This window comes from Carcharhinus amblyrhynchos, chromosome 13 (assembly GCF_965287045.1).
Source record: "Carcharhinus amblyrhynchos chromosome 13, sCarAmb.v2.hapA, whole genome shotgun sequence".
NCBI lineage: Eukaryota > Metazoa > Chordata > Chondrichthyes > Carcharhiniformes > Carcharhinidae > Carcharhinus > Carcharhinus amblyrhynchos.
Genome location: NC_137336.1, coordinates 51,231,386 through 51,256,731, shown reverse-complemented (window position 1 = coordinate 51,256,731; position 25,346 = coordinate 51,231,386). Strand labels below are relative to the sequence as shown.

General features: G+C 41.1%; 1 protein-coding gene and 1 long non-coding RNA gene across 3 annotated transcripts in view; one reads left to right on the top strand and one right to left on the bottom strand.

The window, feature by feature from the left end:
* c1qtnf2 (C1q and TNF related 2) overlaps positions 1-19,732 on the bottom strand; it is a 25,444-nt gene extending 5,712 nt beyond the window's left edge. The window contains exons 1-2 of one of the 2 annotated variants that reach the window (XM_080201685.1): positions 19,653-19,732; positions 2,010-2,258 (exon numbers count right to left, since the gene is read on the bottom strand). In XM_080201685.1, the coding sequence (XP_080057811.1) occupies positions 2,010-2,253 (244 nt within the window). In that variant the 5' untranslated portion in view covers positions 2,254-2,258; positions 19,653-19,732. Of the gene's footprint in view, positions 1-2,009; positions 2,259-14,699; positions 14,956-19,652 lie in introns of those variants that run through there. The other variant, XM_080201684.1, reaches the window with a different exon arrangement.
* Positions 15,086-25,346, top strand: LOC145351907 (uncharacterized). The gene is made up of 3 exons (XR_013888470.1): positions 15,086-15,151; positions 15,450-15,544; positions 24,943-25,346. It is a non-coding gene; the product is annotated as an uncharacterized LOC145351907 (long non-coding RNA).

Sequence of the window (25,346 nt, the reverse complement as noted above, 5' to 3'; positions counted from 1 at the left end):
ACCCTACCCCCAGGAAACCATGTCAGCATAATGCCCATCGACAACAGCCCAAGCACCCCCACAGCCATGAAGTCTGTGAGGGGTTAATAAGCCCATGAGGGGCTTATTAATGAGGGCTGAATGGGACTTTCATCTCCTCATTGGGGCAGAGGTCCTGTGGGAGGTATCAGTGGCAGCTGCTGGGACAACAGGTAGGGAGTAGAGCCTTCGATCTCCAGAGTAGGTGAGTCTGTTTTGGGCCAGGAAGATTAGGGAAGGTTAGAAGTGGGGGGGGAGGGGAGGGGCAAGGAGAGGGGCTGGGCATAAGGAAAGGAGCAGGTAAGAGGTAATGGAGTGTTCACTTCAAGGGAGACATCCCATGATTGGCAAAGGGGAACCCCCCAAAGAGCAACCTTCTTTCCCAGCCTTTAGCCATTTCGGATTTAAATTCAGTTTTCTCCCTCCCAGCCTATTGCCTATGTTAAACGTATTATGGCATGGGCAGCGTTCGTTCCATTAAATGAAATCATAATCTGCTGTTAATTCAAAGGAATATATGTTGTGGAATAGTTTCATGTTTCAAAACTCAAAATTGCAAGGATTTTTTAATTACATTTTTGTCTTGTAATTTTCAACTTCCCAGCTACAGCACAGTAAGATGTTAAGCATCACATAAGGATGAAGTAACCACATATTCATTTTCTACATTTAAACTCAGTTTTAAATATAATACCCATGGAAGGAAAGCACATAAATCAAAGTTCCAAATTTAGTGACTGTATTCGAGATGAGAATAAAACAAGGAAATGTAAGGGCAAGTTTAAGGATGTTAAAGATCTTTATAAGGATAATTCATCATTTCTACATTTTGCCAAATCAAAAAAAAATTGGCTTAGTTTAAGTCAAGGAATAATTTTTCAATCCATGAACTTTTGAAATCAACCATTGAAATAATGCAAGTAAAGTAATTTTACAAAGTAAATATTAATGTACTAGATTAGAAGCTGAAGTCTATTTCAGGGTGGCACAGTTGCATTGTGGTTACCCCTGCTTCACAGCACCAGTTATCCAGATTCCATTCTTGGCTTGGGTCACTGTCTGTGTGGAGTTCTCATTATGTCTGCATGGGTTTCCTCCGAGTGCTCCAGTTTCCCCCCACAGTACAAAGATGTGCAGGTTAGGTAAATCAGCCATGCTAAATTCTCGCTCAGTTTACCTGAACAGGGGCTGGAGTGTGGTGGCTAAGAGATTTTCACAGTAACTTAATTGCAGTGTTCATGTAAGCCCACTTGTGACTAATAAATAAACTTTAACTATTTAACTTTACTGTTTTTAAAGTTTCAATTTTGAGGTCAAGAATGTTAAAAATCCTCTTTTCTTAGTGTGGATTAACCCTTAATTCACATACAAATTTTGTGAATTTATGTATGCTGTAAGTAAATATAGCAAAGGTTGTGAATACTTGGACAGGCTGCAGGCTATTTAGATTCCTCCCTACTCAACATTCCATTGATAAACATAGATTAAAAAGCCATTAGCTGTTTACATTTTTCTTACAATCTGATTGTGTTCTGGATTTCTTAACCTATTATCCTTGTACCCATCCAAGTATTATTTTAACAGATAACCAGAGGCATCATGTATGACGTCCCATTGTGATTCTAAAAATAGCAACGTTTATAAAAATGCATGAGGATGTTAAAAAAAAAACTATAAATGTCATTTGCAATGCTCTTTTTAATAAAGGGCCTAGAAAACTTGCTTAATGCTCTCTTCCTCTGGGGTAAATTTTGACTTGATATGATTAAAGAAGGATAGGGAGTCAGCAACCAGTGGAAAACAATATAAAATGGACTTCTGACTCTCTGTCATCCATTTTAAACTGAAGTTAGAATCTACACTTTTGTGTTGACTGTGGAAGTATTCAGAAGGCTTACATAAGTGTTAGGTTGCACTGTCTTTGACAACCATGACTGTAAATTCCATTCATCCTGACAGAACTACTAGAAAGAGCAATGGAATTATTTTACCTTGTTCCCCTTTTTGTCCTTTGGGACCATCTTTACCATCTGTCCCATCTTTTCCAGGAAATCCCATTCTTCCAAGTGTCCCTGCTTGGCCAGGGTAACCTGGAGGCCCAGGAGCTCCTGGAGGGCCAGGAGCGCTGCAGATAAGCTGGGAAGGGTCAATTGTAATGGGCGTCTTTTGGCTTTTCAGAAGTTGATTGGCAGCATGGGACGTAAAGCAGAAAAGGAGAACAAGCCACAGCATCATCAAATCTAGGAAGGAACGTCAACATAGGTTATTGTTTAGACAGCTTTTCACTGAACTATGTATGTATCCAAATACCTGAGACAATCTCTTTGTTCAAAACTGTGCTTAGCGGGTATTATGTGAAACCTATAAAATTCTCCTTTTATTTGTCCATTCTTAGGTTTGTAACTCATACTGGGGAACAATTCCATCAGCATCCATAGTCCTGCAAATACCTTACATGATTGACCATTCAGGAATGAAAGTTGAATGATCATTTGATCACATAGCCACCTAGCTGATCCCAACCTTGTCCCCAGTGAATATTCACATCAATGTACTTTCTGTAGGACTCATGTTAATCATCTGGAGTGAGAAACACTGGCAAATTTCTATCTGTATATCAGGAATATTAGCAACAATTTTAGCATCCCTTCCTCTATGGCAGGTTTGCCTTCGCTTCTTTGTTATGCACAGCTTTTTAAAAAAAAATTCATTCATGGGACAAACACGCCGCTGGCTGGCCAGCATTTATTGCCCATCCCTATTCCCCCTTGAGAGTCAACCACATTGCTGTGGCTCTGGAGTCACATGTAGGCCAGACCAGATAAGAATGATAGATTTCCTTCCCTAAAGGACATTAGCGAACGAGATGGGTTTTTCCGACAATCATTTCATGGTGATCAATAAATTCTTAATTCCAGATATTTTTTATTGAACTCAAATTCCACCATCTGCCATGGCATGATTTGTACCTGGGTCCCCAGAACATTAGCTGAGTTTCTGTACCACTTGGCCATTGCCTCCCCAGCGTTTATTGCACTGCATAGTATATTCAAGATTGCAACACGATCAAACACACATAACATCGTAGAGGGAACATGGTCTTTTTATTACACTGCATGGTACATTCCAAATTGTCAGTTAAAATGGATAACGTTTGTAGCAAGCACTAAGTCATAGACAAGGACAATCCAAGGTTAAATCCTGGTCTTTGCTAAGACAGCTGGTCTCAGCCACATTGGCATTATGGGCAGTTAGAATGCACACTACTACTGAGCTGGGGTCGATCAGTGGCTTTGGTTTGAAAATTCACCCCTGGGAGGATAATGAGTGAGAGTAGGTGTGAGATTGACCAAAGCTGCTCCCACTGGTATAGCCCTTGCCATTCACTGTCCAGGGGTACACAGGCAAGATACACAGGATACACAGGATACACAGGCAAGATAACAAAGGGTTTTAAGGGAATTCAAAGAACCCTAGGGCCGTTTTGATTAGCAGTGCTCACGGTGACCTGTAGTCAGGAAATTGTAGGGTCACAAAACCTGATTTTCCATCTATTCCTATTCTATCTTTTTAGATTTCCTCCTTTCAAATATTCTAAATGTAAGATAGAGCACTTTGCAAGACTTCTTTACACACACTATGGCATTATCTATGAGGCATACTGCTTTAAATTGCAATACAACTCTGTCACAGTCTCTGATAATATTACTGCCCTAGTAATCCCAAAGCTCGAGATTTCAGGCATGACTTCACATCCCTCCATAGCAAGATCGGGCCACTGTCAATTAGGCAATCAGTTTGCAGAGGCAGCTTGCTGCCTTTAACTGGACACTGGTTCCAATGGCAACCTTTTATTTGGCTGTCACTGGGAAGACTATCGGTAGGGACCCAGAGGCTGTCCACACAGGCCTAAATCTGGCATTGGGTCCTGATGTGGTAACATACCTCATGGCAGCAAAATCCTGGCCTCAGTGTTAACTCTGGTTCAGTGGGTGAGTTCAGATCTCACTCCAGAGACTTCAGCACGATAATCTAAGCTGAGAGTCCAGTGCAGCACTGAAAGATATGCCTTTTTTTCAAATGAGAATGAAAGTCAGGTCCCCGCTGCCCTCTGAGATGTAGAAGATCCCATCACACTGTTTTGAAGAGCACAGAAGCTATCCTTAGTAACCTGGCCAATATTTATTTCTCAATCAACATCATGTAAGATTATCCAGTCATTATCATGCGCACAAATTAGCCACTGCATTTCCTAAATTACAATATTGATGACACATCAAAAATACTTCAATGGCTGTAAAGTGCTTTGGACACCCTGAGGTGATGAAAGGCACAACACAATTGCAAATGTTTTCTTCTCTTTGAACTTGTTTGCACTATCTTTTCCAGATCAGAATAAGATGCTGCAAGAAAAAAGTCTTCATGTCACCTCATGGTCTCTTGCCAATTGTCTTAAATCTCTATCTTTCGAGCACCAAACATTCTGCCAGTGGAAACAATTGCTCCTTATTTAGCATATTAAAATCCTTCATGGTTTTTAACTCTTCTATTAAATCTCTGTGTAATCTCCATTCTGAGATGAGTAGTCCAAGCTCCTTTGTTCTTTTCACACAACGGAAGTCCCTAATTCCTGGTACCATTCCAATAAATCTTTTTGGCACCCTCTCCAATGTCTTGACAATCTTCCTAAAGTGAGGTGCCCAGAATGGAGCACAATCTTCCAACTAGTTCCTAGCCAGTGGTTTAACTTAATATAGATTTAACATAGTTTCCATTCTGTTATCCAATATGCCTCTATTTATAAAACCCGAGAACTTGTATGCCTTAGTTAACAGTCTTCTCACCTTATCTTGTCAACTTAACGACTTGTATACTTAAGGCCCCAGATCCTTTTCTTTGTACACCTCTGTTAAAATTTCACCATTTAGTTTCTGTAGCTCTATCTCATTCTTCCTTCCAAAATGAATAATTTCATACTTCTCTGCTTTAAATTTCACCTGTTATCTGTCTGCCCATTTCACCAGTGCTCCTGAAATCTGTTACTATCCCCTTCACTGTCTGCTACATTCTGAGCTCTGAAGGGGCTACACAGTAGCACAGTGGTTAGTTAGCACTGCATGGTTCACATGGGTTTGATTCCTGGCTTGGGTCACTGTCTGTGTGGAGTTTACACATTCTCTGCGTGTCTGCTTGGGTTTCCTCTGGGTGCTCTGGTTTCCTCCCAAAGTCATGATGTGGGAATGCTGGCGTTGGACTGGCGTAAACACAGTAAAAAGTCTGACAACACCAGGTTTTAGTCCAACCGATTTATTTGATAATACTCACAAGCTTTCGAGGGGACTGCCTCTTCGTCAGGTGAATGGAGAGTTCTGGCCTCAGACAGAGCATATAAAGCACAGACAGTTTAGAGATTACTGATTAAAATGCGAATCCTTACACCTAACCTGCTGTTCAAGACCTGAAGTGGCTGACAATGTGATTGGAAGGAGCACTGATCACAGTTTAAAGAGATGTGTATTGTCTCCAGACAGTACAGTAAGTGAGGTTTTGCAAACCCAGGCAAGTCACGGGGGTTACAGATAGTGCGACATGAACCCAAGATCCCTGTTGAGACCGTCCTCATGTGTGCGGAACTTGGCTATCAGTCTCTGTTCAGCGACTCTGCGCTGTCGTGTGTCATGAAGGCCGCCTTGGAGAATGCTTACCCGAAGGTCAGAGGCTGAATGCCCGTGACCACTGAAGTGTTCGCCAACAGGAAGGGAACAGTCTTGCCTGGTGACTGTCGAGCGATGTTCATTCATCCGTTGTCGTAGCGTCTGCATGGTCTCCCCAATGTACCAATGACCATGCAGACGCTACGACAACGGATGAATGAACATCGCTCGACAGTCACCAGGCAAGACTGTTCCCTTCCTGTTGGCGAACACTTCAGTGGTCACGGGCATTCAGCCTCTGACCTTCGGGTAAGCATTCTCCAAGGCGGCCTTCACGACACACGACAGCGCAGAGTCGCTGAACAGAGACTGATAGCAAAGTTCCGCACACATGAGGACGGTCTCAACAGGGATCTTGGGTTCATGTCGCACTATCTGTAACCCCCGTGACTTGCCTGGGTTTGCAAAACCTCACTTACTGTACTGTCTGGAGACAATACACATCTCTGTAACCTGTGATCAGTGCTCCTTCCACTCACATTGTCAGCCACTTCAGGTCTTGAACAGCAGGTTAGGTGTAAGGATTCGCATTTTAATCAGTAATCTCTAAACTGTCTGTGCTTTATATGCTCTGTCTGAGGCTAGAACTCTCCATTCACCTGACGAAGAGGCAGTCCCCTCGAAAGCTTGTGAGTATTATCAAATAAATCGGTTGGACTAAAACCTGGTGTTGTCAGACTTTTTACTGTGTTCCTCCCAAAGCCCAAAGATGTGCGGATTAGGTTGATTGGCTATGCTAAAATTGCCCCTTAACCTACCTGAAATGCGTAGGTTAGAGGGATTAGTGGGTAAATATGTAGGGATATGGGGATAAAGCCTGGGTGGGATTGTGGTAGATGCAGACACAATGGGCCAAATGGCCTCTTTCTGCACTAGGGTTTCTATGATAAGTTATACCCTGAATATCCAAGTCAAGATTATTGATTCTACTAATGACCTTGGGGTACACAATTCTATACTTCCCTCCGGTTTGAAAAAAAGTAATCACTGCTCTCTGTCTTCTGTTTCTTACCTGGTTTATTCCTTGTCCCTTTTTTTGAACAGGAGTGCAACATTTGCAACCATTGAGTCCTCTAGCACAACTTCAATATCGAAGGCAGATTGGAAAACTATGGCTAGAGCCTCCACTAATTCCAGCTTAACTTCCTTTTGCAATGGTATCCTAAACAGACCAGTTGAATTTCTACTTTAAGCATTGCCAAAACTCCTCTCTAATTAGGTATATGCTAATTGAGCAGATCGTGACAAAAAATTGGAATAAAAGAAGTCAGATTACAACTTGAAAAAATTATTGCAGTTAGTCCAGTAGTTCAAGAGACTGTTTCTGAGCAATATACCCAGAGGAGCTAAATCTCCAGTTGTTGGGACCTCAGCTGGAACAGAACATAATTAATTGCATGCGCTTCAGTTATTGAGCGAAATTAGTCACAATTCCTATTGCTGTGATTTTTGGTTAGTGGAGAGAGGAACAGAGTTCATGGATAGGATTTTTTGGCTACGCTGGAGTGAGACTGGAAATTCCCGCCTGAGGTCAATGGGAGTTTCCATTGTCGGACCCTCCCCCGCTCTGATTCCATGGTGGTCGAGGTGGTACGGTTCTGGTCCATGTTTTGGGTCCCTTCCACAGTCCATAAGCATCATATTGGCTCAAAGCATTAACTGTGTTTCTGTCTCCACGGATACTGCCACACCTGCTGTGTTCATCCAGCATTTTCTGTTTTATTTCAGATTTTCAGCTTCCCCAGTATTCAGAACTTTTGAGTATTGTGCCTTGGACGCGCTGAATAAGACAAATGGCAGACAACAAAGGAACTGATTTTAAACAGTTTTTAAGATAAAAATGAATCCATTCAGCACCCTCTTCAGCCACTATTACCAATATTAAATTCCACAACTAAATTGGCATTCTATGTATGTGAGTGTCGTTTCGTTCAGCTTGATTCTATCACATTTTCTGCAGGGTCTTTAGCCAAGGCTACAAATGATACTTTTGGACACACAACTGATATCTTTGAAACCAGTTACCTTGATTAAATGAATAAACACAAAGAATGAGTACATTTTGTTCAAATTCAGAAGTATTCTCATTTACTCATAAGCATGTCCAGTACTTAGAATCCCTACAGTAAAGAAGAAGGTCATTCGGCCCATCAAATCTGTACTGACTTTCCAACACATCATCTCATCCAGGCCCTATTCCCACATATTTACCCCGCTAATCCTCCTAACCTGCACATCTTTGGACACTAAGGGGCAATTTAGCATGGCCAATCCAGCTAACCACCTAGATTAGCTCTGCATCTTGATTCACTGAAAGAGTTTTGAGAGGAAGTCAATGTGTGTTTTCAGTTACTGCTTACTGAATAAAAGTTATTTTACTTGAGGACTTTGCTATTCCTTTTCCAGAAATGGATAAAATACAAAGAATGTGGTATGAAGGCCTCAAACACCTCCTTGCTACATTGTGAATGTGCTTAGAGCAATGTCAATAAAATCAGCAGGCACTTGCAGCAACCCTGTGGTGAAAAAAAAATCAAGTCTGTTAAGTTTCCTCTGATGTGGAGTTCTCGAGCTTCCACTGCCATGAGGTGAATAATCAGAGTCCCAGAAACAGTGGTTTAGCTCGAGATCAGTCACAGAGATGTGGAGATCTTGCTGGTGCTTTTTATACTCAACTTGAGTCATTCTCACATACATAGTGTTTTTAGAGAAAGCATGGTCATTCTTTGGGCAGCAAATCTATTCATCTAAATCTGTTCACGTTCCATTGTGGAATTTCTTGAACACCAGGGACACAATTGATGGAGATACATAAAATTGTAAGACTGCAGGAAGAAATGGCATGCAGTTTTAAATCAGCTTTCATCAGCTAAAATGCTGTACAAAGTCACTTTAGTTTTTGATTCTATTTACCCCTAAGTATTTGCCAAAAATAGTGAATTTCAGCAACATGGAACTGCAATCACACTTTTGGACATTGATTGGAGTGATTACCTCCCTACTCAGTTTCAGCCTCCTTATACACTGCTCTCCATCAGAGAAACACAAAGAAACAGAAAAGCTGTTCGAAATTTCTGCATTCTGGTATTTTTGGCTGAAATCCAGTTCGGTGAAAGAGTAAGCGGAGATTTTACCGATATCTGAATGATGTTCCCTTGATGTCCTGAATAACATCAGCAACTTTCAATTCCCCAGAACATCTCTTATTACCAGTAAAGTATTTTTGAAATGTAGTGATTGGTATAATGTAGGAAAACATCACAGTCAATTTGAAAACACTAAGTTCCTACAATCAGCTATGAGATAAATGGCCAAATAGTCTGTTCTGTTCATGCTAGTTGAGGGATAAATATTGTCCGGGACGTGGGGAGAATTTTCCGATTCTTAAAGCAATCTAAAGTCACACTTGGCTTGTCTCTATATTATCACCCTCAGCCCAAGTTACTTCAGTCTTTCCTTTTAGTTGAGACCTTAACTGCTTGAGACCCACCCCCCAGTGCCTCTTCCTTAGTTCTAGTGCTTGAATGTATTCAAGTTCCATAGAACCCGACAGTACAGAAACAGGCCCTTCGGCCCATCGAGTCTGCACCGACCACAATCCCACCCAGACTCTATCCCCATATCCCTACACATTTACCCACTAATCTCTCTAACCTACACATCCCAGGACACTTAAGTGGCAATTTTAGCATGACCAGTCAATCTAACCCACACACCTTTGGACTGTGGGAGGAAACTGGAGCACCCGGAGGAAACCCACGGAGGCACAAGGAGAATGTGCAAACTCCAGGACAGTGACCCAAGCCAGGAATCGAACCCAGGTTCCTGGAGCTGTGAAGCAGTAGTGCTAACCACTGTGCTACCGTGCCATCCAAATGAAGCCACAATCCTGTGACTAGAAGCTGACAGTGCTGAGGCAAGCTAAAATGTTGCCACATACATCATTAGCTAATAATTTAAATCAAAATATAGACATCAGATGAGTTTGCCTGAGTATTTAATCAAAATTGATCCAGTATAGCAAAAGTGGAAATAAATATGTTTGAGGGCTAACACATTAGATTCAATAAAGGAGACCTAGAATGATGTTGATTAGAAAGACTAACATATATATTTGTTCAATCAATGCACTATTTATTATTTCTGTATAAGAAAAAACTATAATAGAAACATAAAGCACAGGATTTTGGGAAGACACAGAAGGTCAAGTCTATCTTTCATAGGAATATTGGACATAGGACACTTTCTTTCAAAGACACTAGCATGGTGGCCATTGCCTGGGAAGCTTATATGGTGCTGGTGTCACACAATGAAGAGGGGAATAGTTCCAGTTTAGTATGATTTTAGTCTTATTACTTCTGTGTAAAAATGTCCTTCAGTAAGTATTAAGCACTGATTGAATTCTGCCACATATTCTCCACGCAGCATCAAAATGTTTAACTATGCAAATAATATAGTGTGTTTTTCCCACTTGTTTCAATAACTCACCAACCTCAGAGTAACAAGCCCAGGTACCGTACTCAGCATTACCATCACGTCAAACAAGTCCAGAGGTGTTCGCTGATATAACACATTCAATGTTAAACCAGAGTTCATGGATAATCAGAATAAATACCTAAAATATCATCTGTGGAACAATCATGTTTTTAGGCAAACCTAAACTTAACTATGTCCAGTCTGATCAGTGCTATTTAACCCATTAGTTCTTTCCTTAACAGTGTCAAGCCATAGAGATCAAAAAGGTCACAGACTCTGTATGAATCAGTCACATTTGTTTGATGTGCGACAATTAGGCTCAGTACCTCTAAGGATAACAAAAGGAAGTAGGTATCCTGATTGCTTGCTTTCTGTAAAGTGTGCACGTGTAGACACCAGGTACAGACAGTGTTGGTTCTGGTTGTGATCTTTGTACCTGGTCCAACAATTTAATAATACTCCTTGTCTAGAATCACAAAGTATGATGGCTTTGATTAATTGCTACTGGGTTCTCAGCCACATAGAACTAAACTACAACATAAAGCATCTTCTCCAAGAAAACAGGGAAAGAAGGGACAGAGTGGAAATGAAGTAAAATAACAGGGCTGCGAACAATGTGCATGGATGATACTGATTTACACTACATTACATTGCAATAATTTCAAAATACTACTGACAGAACCCACAAGCAATCTGCGACAATTTTTAAGGAAATTCCTTATTAACTTGTAAACACACTCATCTGGGGGAAATCATTTTTAATTATCTGCAGTTCTAACATTAAACAACAGATGCCAAATATCCACATGCAAGACATGTAAGCAATTGGAACGTAGCTTACGAGGCAACATAAATCTGGGTGAAACAGATATCTTGCAGAATCTTCAAAAGGAAAGCCTGAACGCTGCCCAAGTTCCAAGAATGGTTTACAGATCTGAAGAAGAAAAGTTGTGACACTTACATGCAGCAAATTGGCAATGCCATTGCTTTGCTCAATAGTCCATGCCAATCTGAGCCATTAATCAAGACAGGTCTCGGGATTCATTCAAAAAGGGTGCAAAGGTCTGCAAGAGTCAAATTGCTACCCTGCTCCAGTTGACGTGTCAGACCAGGCAGGATTTCCATCAGACTCTCAGGTCCTGGGCAATTTCTGGATTCACAACTTCTCAAACTTTTTGTGATTATCTTTTGAATAGCCTCTAATGATCCACTTAAGAGCCACTGTTTAAGCTGCAAAAAGACCTGGTACAACAAGGTAGTGAATATAAGACAATAACTCTGCCTGATTGTGCTTGAATTTTGCAGCAAGATCCCAGAACTGGCATAGGCCCCTAACTTGTATAATAAAGCAGTATGCCCTTATTTCAAAGCTGCTCACCCATTTTGGAATCTGCCTGTATATGGAAACGGTCAGAGCTTGGACATCAATGGGATGGCCGAGGTGTTACTCTCTCCCACAATGGTTTTCAACCACTGGCCACCTGCTTTTCCAACTCAGAAACAGAGCTCTGTGAGTTGCATTGCTTCTCTGAGTTTGTTTTGCAAATGTGCTGTTCACAATTCAGAATATTTTGGGGCATTGCTCACAGTAAGTAAACTGATATCTGTTTTATAAGGTCAAGAACATTCTAATCACCAAAACAAGACAGTCTGGCTGGCGCTCTATATTGGGGAATGTGAGCCTGAGATCACCTGTTTATTTCATACAACTGTCCTCTGAAATGATCCAGCAAGCCAACCAGTTCAAGTGCAATTAGGGATGGGCAACAAATATTGGCCCAGCAAATGAAACCCACAGAATAAAGAAAAATGGCTAAATAATGTGGATCATACTGAAGGATTGTACATAAGGCAGGACAACAACCACTGCTACAATGTTTATCTATTAGTATCACAAGTAGGCTTACATTAACACTGCAATGAAGTTACTGTGAAAACCTCCTAGTCACCACAGTCCTGCGCCTGTTTGGGTACACTGAGGGAGAATTTAGTATGACCAATGCATGTAACCAGCTTATCTTTCGGACTGTGGGAGAAAATCGGAGCACCTGAAGGAAATCCATGCAGACACGTGGAGAGTTTGCAGATATCGCACAGATAATGACCCAAGCCTGGAATCGAATCCGGGTCGTTGGTGCTGTGCGGCAGCATTGCTAACCACTGTGTCACCATGCCACCCGAAGGTAATCAATTTCAGAGATCAACCACCATGAGGGTAGCAACCAACTGCAAATATATTTGCCCATGAACCTGATGCACTTTCATCTGAGGTACATTGGAGTGGTAACCAGCAATCTGCTCCCAGCTGTTACACAAACACTTCCTCCTGCTCCTGCTGGTCCCATTCTGTTCTGTGCTCAGCTACTCCTGAAGACTCCTCACTGCCATATGGCCTAATCAAATATTAGAATCCAGTAATTATATTCATATGCTTCATAATGAATAAAAGAGATTCAGCTGTGGATTTCAAGTCTGAGCCATATCTCGGTGTTCTCTTTCCAAAATTCACTTGCGTTTTAGCCTCATCACTGCTACGACAATGAACCCCAAATAAAGTGCAGCATCCTGTGACACAGTTCAAAGTTTCTGCAGGATTTAATAGGAGGCTAACGTTACCAGCGAGAATGTAAAGACCATGAATGTGTGACATCTGTGGCTCAATTGGCACTGACTGATTTATCATTGTTTTTAACATGCAAAACAAAGGCTTTCTCTCTTATATATGGACATGCATTGGTGCTATATATCCAATTATTCTTAGATGGTGCCCCCACAGCCTAGAATAAATGGAGTTAATCAAATACAACAGAGCAGGGAGTGACTGAGGACCCTCTTTGGAAACAAATTCATGCCCACGTGGCAATCCAAAGCAGCAGCAACATTTGTATCATGCCATAATTGAATTCGCTAAATTTCTGCAAGGTAGCATCTGCATAATGGGGTGAGGGAGAGGATTAAATCTTTTAAAAATACATTAAGTGCTCTGCTTCTTCAGCCCCCATCTGTGTTATACTCAGAACCAGTGCAATATCGTAACGGAGTGCGGCTGATATACCAGGCTCAAAGCGGAAAATTTTACACACCACGTGAATTCTGCACTCCTATTATTCAAGGGGTTTAACAGGATACAATCACAAGTCAGAATATTTAGTGCAGTTCATTCTTTGTATTTTGGCTTCTCCAAATGACACATTATAATCATAGAATCCCTGCAGTGCAGGAGGAGGCCATTTGGCCCATCGAGCCTGCACCAGCAACAACTGCACCCGAGCTCTATCCCTGTAACCCCACCTATATACCCTGTTAATTTACCCTAAGGGGCAATTTCGCATGGTCAATCAACTTAACCTCTCTGGCGTGTGGGCAGAAACCAGAGTAACTGGAATCCACGCAGACATCTTTGTCTCTTATTCAACTTCATGCACGTGCCAACAATATATACTACTGTACATCTGACATCAAAACTGGAGAGCAATTTCAATTATCCGCCAATACCCATCCTCTGACAAAAGGATTCCCTTCTTTGCCGGTTTGCATATTCTCTGAGGTGTTAACTGACTGAAGCAGTGCAGAAATGAATCTGAATCAGTGGGTCAGGGATTGGTTTGAGAAAATGGGAGAGAAATTTAATTCAAAGATCTTCAGGACCCTCCAGTGAAGGTTTCATTCCCAATACTGTTCATGCTGAAACTGAAATCAGTATCCTTTTAACACAAGGATTCAAATGCAAGAAACCCAAATGTAGTTCCTTTGAGATTCTGACATTGTTTCAGATACGACCAACTGCAGGAAATCAATGGAACCTTGTTCAGTGTTAGAGAATTCTTTTATATTGATATCAACTTAGTGCAAATTCAAAATAGGCTGGAGGCTAAACTAATAAGCCAAAGCTTGGTTAATAATTTAAATGTTTTAGGTACGTTTTGATCTTGAAGATTAAAGATTACAAAACTGACAAAATAAATAAAAGTTACTTAGTTAATTTATTGGTCACAAGTTACATTAACACTGCAATGGAGTTACTGTGAAAATCCCTGAGTCGCCACACTCCGGTGCCTATTCAGGTAAACTGAAGTAGAATTTAGCATGACCAATGAATCTAACCAGCATGTCTTTTGCACCGTGGGAGGAAACCGGAGCATCCGGAGGAAACCCACGCAGACACAGGGAGATCGTGCAAACTCCACACAGTGACCCAAGACCCTGGCACTGTAAGATAGTAATGCTAACCACTGTGCCAACCGTGCTGCCCTACGGTGGGTCAGGCATGTCCATGGAGAGGTTGGCTGAAATGCCAGCTTGTTCATGGAGGGGGATCAGTTGAAATACCAGGCCTGTCTATAATTTTTCTCTCACGATTTGTTGTAAATTGGTGCTCCCAGACATTCTGTAACTTAATTTCCCCCATGTACTGGGCACAAAGAATATAGTTGCGTACGATAACTGGATGCATGCGAAGAGTTAAAATATAAACATATAAACAGATTTTACCAGAAAGTAACTGTGCGGCCAGTCTAGCTGCAGTGATGTTTCAAACCAACAACTCTCCACTTGCATGTAGCGCAGATTGTTTGCTAAAAAAATTCGTCAGGAAAGTAAGCTGTTCCTTTCCATTGTCTCAACGTTTCCCTCTCGAGTTAGTGCTTCGAAAACTTCTCACCGACACAGCAAGTTCATACACATTTCTTGTTGCCTCTTCTTGGACCCCTCTTCAACTCAAAGCCGCCTTTTGGTCTTTCTCTCCCCCCTCTTGCTCTCCTCCTCTTTCTCGTACATTCTTTTTCCATAACGTAAGCCGTTGGAAAAGCTCCCGCCAATGTCACATGTAGTTGGAAATTTTGACTGTATTAAGATTAGGACTGCACATGTTGACAGTGGTCGGAAACTGCTGGTTTTCATCTTCTGTGTGTAGTTGCTTTGACAGCTGTCTCCGGCACTAACGTGTAAACTTTATTTTCTTCATTTGCTTTAGCGTTTTTTTTTCTCTGTCTTTGATCAACGGTGCAGAAAGATAATTGCTGTCGTTGTCTCTTAATACAATTCTGAAAATAAAGCCAATATATTTTTATCCCAATAATAATCCAAGCGCTTTTGGCACTCTTTTCAAAAGTAATCAGCAGAGTAATGTTTATGCTGGGTCCATGTATTTTACATTAAACGTGAATATAGAAATTTAAACAGCGTTCATCTTTACTAATGGTAAAAAAAAGTAGAATTAAATTGGCAGCATTAACCTTCCAGATGGAGTTTGGTGCACTGAAGCCTATTCAATTGCCAAGAAACACAGCCTCCTCGGGGAAGGAAGCTAATCTCTAAACATCAATCGTTTAAACCAGGTATTCTGTTAACTTTGTGATTCACTTTTATTTGCAGCAGATGTTCATTGTTTTTTGCATAAAATGTATTGTAGTTTTGACTGGGCCTACAGCTCTTTCAGTTTTTTTGATTCATCTTAGATTCAAATAATAAAAACGATCTTTAGCAAGCTTGTGTAAGTTTTATCTATTTCTAAGTGCATGTCTTTGTGCATGACTGCACCATGAAATGTGCGAAAGTGATCAGGGTGAGACTTCAAGATGGATTGCCTGGAATCATGTTGAAGTCTACAATTGTTACAGTTTTGGAAAATTTAATTTTTAAACAACCTTTGCACTTTCAAAATACTTAGTGAATGGAAAGCAGATTTGGCTATTAAGAGAGGGTGAGACTGGAAATGGTCACTGTTAGCTCTTTGGGTGTGTTTAACCTCCAATTTCTTCTTTTCAGAGTTTATTCTATGATGTAACTTTGGAAATGTTTGTTCAGCAACAGAAGTAACAGTTAGCAAAGCTGGTTCCATGTGGTTCTTGTTCTTGATAGAGCCTAGGGCTACAGGTCTTTTCTCGCCATCTCTCTGTTAGCTCTGTGGTTGTCTTCTCTCGGTTAAAGTCCAACAGGTTTATTTGGCAACACAAGCTTTTGAAGCGCTGCTCCTTCATCAGGTGAGTGAGGACTTGTGTCCACAAACAGGGCATCGATAGACACAAACTCAATTTACAAGATAATGGTTGAACTGTGAGCCTTTACAGATAATCAATTCTTAAAGGTACAGACAACCTGAGTGGAGAGAGGACCAAGCATAAGTTAAAGAGATGTGTATTGTCTCCAGCCAGGAGACTTAGTGAGATTTTGCAAGCCCAGGCAAGTCGTGGGGATTACAGATAGTGTGGCATGAACCCAAGATCTCGGGTTGAGGCTGTCCTCATGTGAGTGGAACTTGGCTATCAGTTTGTGCTCAGCGACTCTGCTCCGAGTGGAGAGGATCTCCAAGAAGATGTGCTTGTCCCAGTCCAACGCTAGCATCTCCACATTGCTGTCTTCTCTCAGCAGGATAGCAATATCTTGTCATCAGTTTCAAAGTCAGCATGCTGGGCAGCTCAAAGTTGGTGCTTTTCAACTCTTCCCAAACTAGAATGCATCCACAAGATCAGAAGTGTTCCTGCACTTTAATTAGCTTCAGCAGTGCCAATACTTGATTGGTTTAGATGGTGTGTAATCAGCTTCTGGTTGCTTTCTTAAGGGTGATGGTCATCTAATGATGTAATTTCCTATTGCCTCCTTACTGGCCTTCTAAAGTTTTTTTAAGTTTATTTTTTAATGTGACAAACAGGCTTACATTAACACTGTAATGAAGTTACCGTGAAAATCCCCTAGTCGCCACACTCCGTCGCCTATTCAGGTACGCTGAGAGAGAATTTAGCACGGCCAATGCATCTAGTCAGCATGTTTTTCAGATTGTGGAAGGAAACCAGAGCACCCAGAGGAAACCCACATAAACATGGGAACAACATGCAGACTCCGCACAAAGAGTGACCCAAGCTGGGTATCAAACCTGGGTTCCTGGTGCTGTGAGGCAGCAGTGCTAACCACTATAATGCCGTGCTGCCCACATGATATATTCAGTGACTAATCCCACCACTGACATGATCTGGGAGGATGATCTAGTAAAACCAGTTAGTAAATTGATTGAAGTTGGTCTTCTATATATCGAACAAACTGTAGCCACCTCGCTGTAGTGTTTGTACCATTCAAGCACAAGACTTGAATTCTATCCATCAGAGTTCTAGGTTTCTGAAAAAATTCTAAATTCTTAAACAATTGTTGTAAAGAGACAGAAAAGTAAAACTGACAGCCTAACAAATTCTAGATTCCTTTCTGTCAACACTAGATTGCGGCACAAAACAAGAACATTCAAAAACCTTATTTCAAGCTGCTGACGGAGGAAAGGAAAGGGAACTGAACTGGTTACTTAAGTGTTTTAAGTTTATTTATTAATGTCACAAGTAGGCTTACATTAACACTGCAATGAAGTTACTGTAAAATCCCCTAGCCAGCACACTACAGTGCCTGTTTGGCTACATTGAGGGAGAATTTAGCACGGCCAATGCACCTAACGAGCATGTCTTTTTGGACAGTGAGAGGAAACTGGAGCAGCTGGAGGAAACCCACACAGACAAGGGGGGAACATATAGACTCCGCACAGACAGCAACCCAGGCCAGGAATCAGACCCTGGTCTCTGGTGCTGTGAGGCAGCAGTGCTAACCACTATGACACCGTGCTGCCTAATGTACCAGTTAGATGTGGGAACGTCCCTTTGATGATACATTTCATTAAAATTTCTGGCTTACCACTTGAGGTGATAAGATGCATTAAGAAATTTACTTTGTTTATTTGAGATAAGAGAACGCACAATGTCAAGTCTAGTAATTTAACATTTATGCTCATTATTCCAAATGTCTAACTGATATCCCGTGGAGTTCTTATTACAGCAGGTGCCTATCCCTATCTTTTAATTATGGGAACTACTTTGCGATTATATGTTTTTGTAGTAGCTGCCAGTGCTTAGGAGAAATTAATTAAAAAGAATAAAAGATTACGAATGGCACATAGCCTCAACTAATACACAAATTACAAAGTTACCACATACATAAGATCTAAACATAGGTTATATACAATCTGTAAAGATTCTTGGTGTGTTAAACCTGAGGTAGCATGTTATCCTTATAAAATACACCATGACATGTTCCATTTTCCTAAGTAATAATAGTAAAGAGAATTACACATTGCTGATTCTAGATAACCCTTCATCAGAGCTAAGAACTCTCGCTCCCTCAACTCTGATGAAGGGTCATCCAGACTCGAAACATTTGCTTTGTTCTCCTGCTACAGATGCTGTCAGACTTGCTGAGATTTTCCAGCATTTTCTGTTTTTGATTCCAATGTCTGCAGTAATTTGCTTTCATCTTAGTGTAATACTACGTAGTTCCGTCAGACCTGCTGAGATTTTCCAGCATTTTCTGTTTTTGTTGCTGTACATAGTATTACAACTGATGCCAGATGAAATGCCCAATTTGTCATGACTGGGACGGGGCCCCAAATTTTTAACAATCTTGATGTTTTTAAGTCCAATTGTATTTACTTTTTTGGAAGGAGCCGATTTAACCAGGTTTTCTTGGTCAAAGTTATTGGCTATTAAAACCTGAGGAGAAATAATAAAAGCACAACACACATACACACACAACTCAGAAATGAGAAGCTCTACCCCTTATCGTAAAACTATGACCCCTTATTCTAGATTGCCCTACAAGAGGAAGCATCCACTCCACATGTACTTTGTCAATCCCCTTTATCATCTTTTATACCTCAATTAGATCTCCTCTCATTCTTCTAAACTGTACAGAGTATTGACCTAAACTGCTCAATCTGTCTTCATAAGGCAAACCTTATCTCTGGAATCAATCGAGTGAATCTCCTCTAAACCACCTCCACTGCCACTACATCCATCCTCAAATAAGGGGGCCAAAACTGTACACGGTACTCCAGGTGCCATCTCACCAATACATTGTATAGTTGCAGCAACACTTCCTTACTTTTATACTCTATTCCTTTAGCCATAAATGCCAAAATTCCATTTGCCTCCTCTATTGCCTGCTGTACCTGCATACCAGTATTCTGTGACTCATGCAAGAGAACACCCACTTCCATTTGTCCCTTGGCAATCCACAGTCTCTTCCCATTTAGATAATAAGTTGCCTTTCTATTTTTCCATTCAAAATGGATAGCCTCATAGTTATCCACGTTAAACTCCATCTCCATTTTGGCCGACTTACCTAACCTATCTATATCCATTTGTAAATTTCTTATTTCTTCATTGCAATTTGCTTTTGTATCTATTTCAGTGTCATCTGGCTATAGTACCTTCTATCCCTGCTTCCAAGTCATTAATATAGATTTTAAATATTTGGAGACCAAGGACTGAATCCTGTGGAACCCTACTAGTTACATTTTGCCAACCAGCAAAATACTCTTTTATCCTTATTCTCTGCCTTCCGTCATTTAGCCAGTCTTATATCCAAGCTAATAAATCGCCCCTAACCCCATGTGATCTTACCTTGTGTATTTACCTGCTATGCAACTTTTATCATCGCCCTCCTGAAGTCCAGATGATCTACATCAACACGATCCTCATTATCCACTTGGCTTGTTATATCTTTGAGGAATGCAAATTAGTCAAACATGATTTACCCTTCATAAAACCATGCTCTGATAGATTGTGTTATGACTTTCCAAATGTCCTGTTATTACTTCCTTAATAATAGATTAACAATTTCCCAACACAGACATTAAGCTAACTGGTCTATACTTTCTGCCCCCCTCCCTTTTTTGAGTAAGTGCATTATATTACATCCAATCTATTTATCCTCTGCTGAGTACAGTGTGTCCCTCACAGGTCCAGCTGTCTCTGCTCTGGGAAAGTGAGTGAAGACCCTGAGCCTGGCTCTCTATTTATCCTCTGCTCAGTACAGTGTGTCCCATGTATTTTAAAAACATACAAATCATTCCTTGGGTGTCTGTGAGGTATAGATGGTGTTACATTACGATGGGGGATTCTGATAGAGCTGACTTTGGCAAATGCCCAATTTGTCGGCGACATTTGTTGCCTTACCCCAGAAGGAGAGATCCTGATTCTGCAGGATAGCTGTAGAGGTTGTCCTACTTCCTTTTTGCTTGTTGCTTCAGCTAAAGTTCTGCCTCCAGCAAAGGCGGAGAATGAGAAAAAATATCCCTGCTTATGTAGGGTGACTGTTTCTTCTTCTTGTCGCATACACAGCACCCCCAGCAATAGTCTGCAGCTAGCTTTTTAACCCATTTTTCTCTCTGTATTCCCAGGAGGGGGAGAAAGGCATATATTGCATACAGAGTCTGTTTTTCTTTAATCTCAGACCATTTTACACATTCTGAGATATAAATCAAAAGAAGATAGATTTTTGGCTGACTGCTGTGATGTACAAATCAGCCTTGTCTTCGTAACCACAGGATATTAAATTTCAGTCCTTTGCATTTTTCACATCTGCTGACCAGGAAAGAGATGAGATTCATTCTCATCACATTACAAGGCAAAAAATATTTTTAAAATTATATACACGCATTCTCAGTAATTCCTATAGTATTGGTCAATAACCAAATGACACTAAGTTTTTTAGGCTTTGGATAACCTTCTCGTACAGTTTCATTTTTATCTTCTTTGAGGTGGTTGCCTACATTCATTTACAAATTAACCTGGTCTCAGAGTTTCAAATTATTTTTTGCAAAAATATACTTCATGTTGCTTTATCTCATAGTCATCTCTGGTCAGTAACCTTCTGATGTGGATATGCTGGCGTCGAACTGGGGTAAACACAGTAAAAAGTCTGACAACCTGGTGTTGTCAGACTTTTTACAGTAACCTTCTGTCAGTCCCTTGTTGTAATGCTGGATTCAGTATCATCAGTGGAGTTTGATTGTTTTACCTGACGGTTATCTCCCAAATTGCTGATAAGGGCCAACCTGCTGACGCAGTGTTTTCCTCTTGCCCTAGGCTATCTAAGGCTCTTCCTTTTGTTTGGCTGATTTGCTGAGCTGGGCTTGTCAAGTTTAACTCTTTGCCTACCTTTGTACCCCACAAGCCTATTGGCTTAAACACAGGCAGTGGTACGGATCGAATTGCTAGGAGGTTGGTTGACTATGCTTTGACTTCCACCTTCTCTAGGGATTCTGATTTTTAGTGAGTTTTTTGTCAGTACAGTTCTGGTTGAGGCCTAATGCTTGTTGTGTTTCATCTGGTGAATTAGGACTATTTCACTTTGTGATCTCCATAGATATTGCCAGCTTTGGGATTGGTTACCTTCCCTTTCTCTTGTGGAAATCTGATTCCTGTGGTGGGAATGAGTGGTAACCCAAGTTTAAGCTTTGGTCTGAACTCAGTTCTGGTACCTTCCCTTTAATGGACTCTGCCCTGATATTGCAGAGGTTTTTGTAGTTGAGAGTTGAAACTTTCTTATTTGATTCACTGGGGCTAGCTCCATATAAATTTTATTGGTATATCCCTTGTGGTTTCTACAAGTTTTGCCTACTTTAGGGTAGACTCTCCTCTTCCTCTTTTGTTTTAGGAAGGGTTACCTCCTTCAGCCTGTCCCATGTGCTCGGGAACACTACTGACCTCAGGTGGAGGTTCAGCTCCTGCTGCACTCCCCTGTTGTTCAACAGCTAAGTGGGGCAACACCCTCACACATCTGTGGCCTCTTTGGGAATTTCCCTGCTCCTCATTTAAATTTGCCAAGGAATGAGCCATCAAACAAAACATTACTTCATTTGCACCCTCTGCTGCCTTGGGAATTTGCATTCCCTAACCTGTCCCACATCTCCTGAAACATTGCTACCTCCAAGAGGATGTTCATCTCCTGCTGCACTCCCTTGTTGCTCTTCAACTGAGTGAAGCATTTCCCTCACTATCTGTTTTTCCTGTCCCCAACTAAATCTGCCTTGAAGTTGTTTGCCAAACAGATCTATTCCTGTCCTCCTTTTTAACCTTTACAGGTCCTCTTGGACCTCTTATATTTCTGTTGGTCTAGTGTTGCTTCTTTTAACTTCCTCAGCTTCTACCCTGTCTCTTTATATTTCTGCCAGCTTGCCTTCGGCCCTTTTAATTTTGAGGGGCTCCGCAACTGGATATGGCACCTCTCTCACTGTCTCCTTACTTGTCTAGGGACTCCTGTTATGACCACAGGATGGTATGGTGGCACAGTGGTTAGCGCTGCTGATTCACGGCTTGGGCCACTGTCCATGCAGAGTCTGCACATTCTCCCTGTGTCTGATTGGGTTTCCTCTAAGTGCATTGTTTCCTCACACAGTCCAAAGCATGTGTTGGTTAGGTACATTAGGCCATGCTAAATTCTCCCTCAGATTTTTAACTATAAATAGCCAATAATATTACCCAGGGCAAAACTGTTATCATTTTAATAACGGTATCCACATGGCTCGTTAAATCGATTCATTAATTTTGCAGCTGAGAATCCCGCATTTGGGGACATTGTATGCGGCAGCACACCTGAAGTGCAATGGGCCAGCCTCATCCTGGGCGAACCACCTACTTGACCATGGTTTCACACTGCCAGGTAATCCACTCTTCTGGGGAAATTACAGAAGGTCCAGAAACAAACTGCTTTTGAAAACATCCTTGGCTTGACTGATTGGCTGTCACAACGTTTACACCTTCTCCAAATACAGAGATGATCTCAGGACATCTCCCCCACCTAGTCACCTCAACACAATGTTTTTCTTTAAGTATCCTTTTCCTCTTTCACCTGAGATTCATTGTCCACAAGCACTTCTTTCAACTCAACGGGCAAGATTTTCCAGCCATTCTCGCCCCAAGACCAGAAAATCCCGCCTGAGTCCAATGGACCTTTGCATTGTTCCCCCTCCCCCTGCCTGCTACGATTCCTGTGGTGGATGGGACAGGAAAATTCCACCTAACTTCTCTGAAGTGTAGAATTTTTTCCTGTTTTCCCATTGCCTTCACTTTTGGGTCAATAAAGTTTAATAATGTTCCCTTGTTTACTCATGAAATCTTTGAAGTCGTAAAGCCCTTTTGTCACTTCTAAACACCCCTTTGAAAATTAAGAACTAAAAAGTGAAGTATCTACCTATCTCCTAATGCAAATTTTAAATCCAATCTATTTACTTAAAAATCTACCTCACGATAGGCTCTCATTACAACTCATTACAACCTGTCATCTTACCCATTCATCTTTCACCACTCACAGTGATACTGTCTCTATTACCCTTTCCCCAGTTTAATTAACCATGGATGCATGCACACACAGACATACAGCCTTCTTTACAGAATACCACCATTTTCAAAAGAAAATTAAAAACATCCATCATCACACTCCCCTGGTCCTTGTTTAATTCTGTGAAAAATGTATCTTGTACCTGAATTTCTGGGTCATCCCCTTTGCTCCTTTTAAATTCCATCAGTCTTTTCTGGGCCCTTGTTAACAGACTTGAATCGTTTAAATTCAAGAAGTTGTTTCTTAACTATTCCTACCCTCACTGGTTCTATTGCCTCCTCTTGGGCCCCTGAACACTTTCCAGCTCTCTATATCTATGCAAACCTTGGCTGTGCATCCCCAGCATCTTTGATTGCAGATCTAACAGTGCAACTGGCTCTGGAGTCCCACTTAAGGCTCTGAACTAAGCTGGTTTCACTGTATTCTTACAGATCATGGCTGCCTTCCTCTGGCCCATTCAGTTTCTTTTGACTCAAGTGATTTTACCTGTCTGCTCGGAAGTATTATTTTACAGATGCCTCTATCTTCCTTTCCAGTTCAAGTAGCCTTCATTGGAAGTTTCCTTTCTTTCACTATGTTCTCTCTCTCTCTTTCATCTCTCATCTAATTATTCATTTCACCGTTTGAGCTGCATTATCAGCAATTCTGCTACTTTTTGTAATCTTGACTTACATCTGTGATGCAATTTTCTGGACAAGAGCTGTATTATCATACCATATATAGCTTTTAAGGGCAGCTCTACTTCTAAGTGCCTCGCTATCTTTTTTAGCTCTTCGAGGGACATCGCTTTTAAGTTCTCAAAATTAATATTCCCTCCTTCAAGATAAGCGTTGGCATCAAATTTTTAAACTTCAGTAATACAGACTCAAGAAAACCTTTTTTTGCATTTTTATAAATTGGTTTCAAAGGAAAACTAATTTCCTGACTCCAATTCTTTGTTTCATCTATGGGAAAGATCTCTGACAAGGGCCCAATTTGTTACAACTGGTCCGAGATGAGATTCCCCATTTGTTAAACTTTCAGAAGAGATCCCCCAATTGTTACAACTGAGGATGGACACTAATTTTCTTAAGATCCTGGGTGAGGAAAATGAACTGGTTTTCCTCTTTATTCAACTCCCATTGGTTGGTCACAACAGGTTTGTTTAAAAATCCTTTCCCCATCAATACCTTTTCCCAATGTATTTACCTTTTAGAAGGAGCCAATTTAACCAGGTTTTCTTCAGTCAGAGAAACAGTCAGTTCATTCATTACTAAAACCCAAGAAAAATCATAAAAACGTGACATGCACATACACAGATCAGAAATGAGAAGTTAGCAGTCCAAATACAAGGTAAAATAATATATACAAATCAGCCCTGGGCTTGTCTGTGAGGTGCAGATGATGGTGTGTTGCAGCCATTAGTTGGCTGACTTTGGCAGATCTGACTTAGGCAGATTCATAATCTGTTGGAGACACTTGTTGTCTTATCCCAGAAGGGGAGATTCTGGTTCTGCAGGGTGGCTGTTTCTTCTTCTTCTTGTCATCCGCACAGGACCCCAGCAATTATCTTTTTAACCCATTTTTCTCTCTGTATTCATAGGAGGGGTAAAAAGCTTGTCTTTGGAAAGCATCCTTTCTCGTTGTGTCACAATTTGGTATGACTCCTGCTCTGTCCAAGAAGCATGAAACTACAAAATGTCATTAATGAAGCTCAAGTCCATCACACAAACTAGCCTCCCATCCATTGACACTGTCTACACTCCCTGCTGCCTTGGCAAAGCAGCCAGCATAATCAAGGGCCCCTCGCACCCTGGACATACTCTCTTCCACCTTTATCCGTCGGGAAAAAGACACAAAAATTCTGAGGTCACGTACCGTCTCGAGAACAGCTTCTTTCCTGCTGCCATCAGACTTTTGAATGGACCTACCTCATATTAAGTTGATCTTTCTCTGTACTTTAGCTATGACTGTAACACTACATTCTGCACCCTCTTCTTTCCTTCA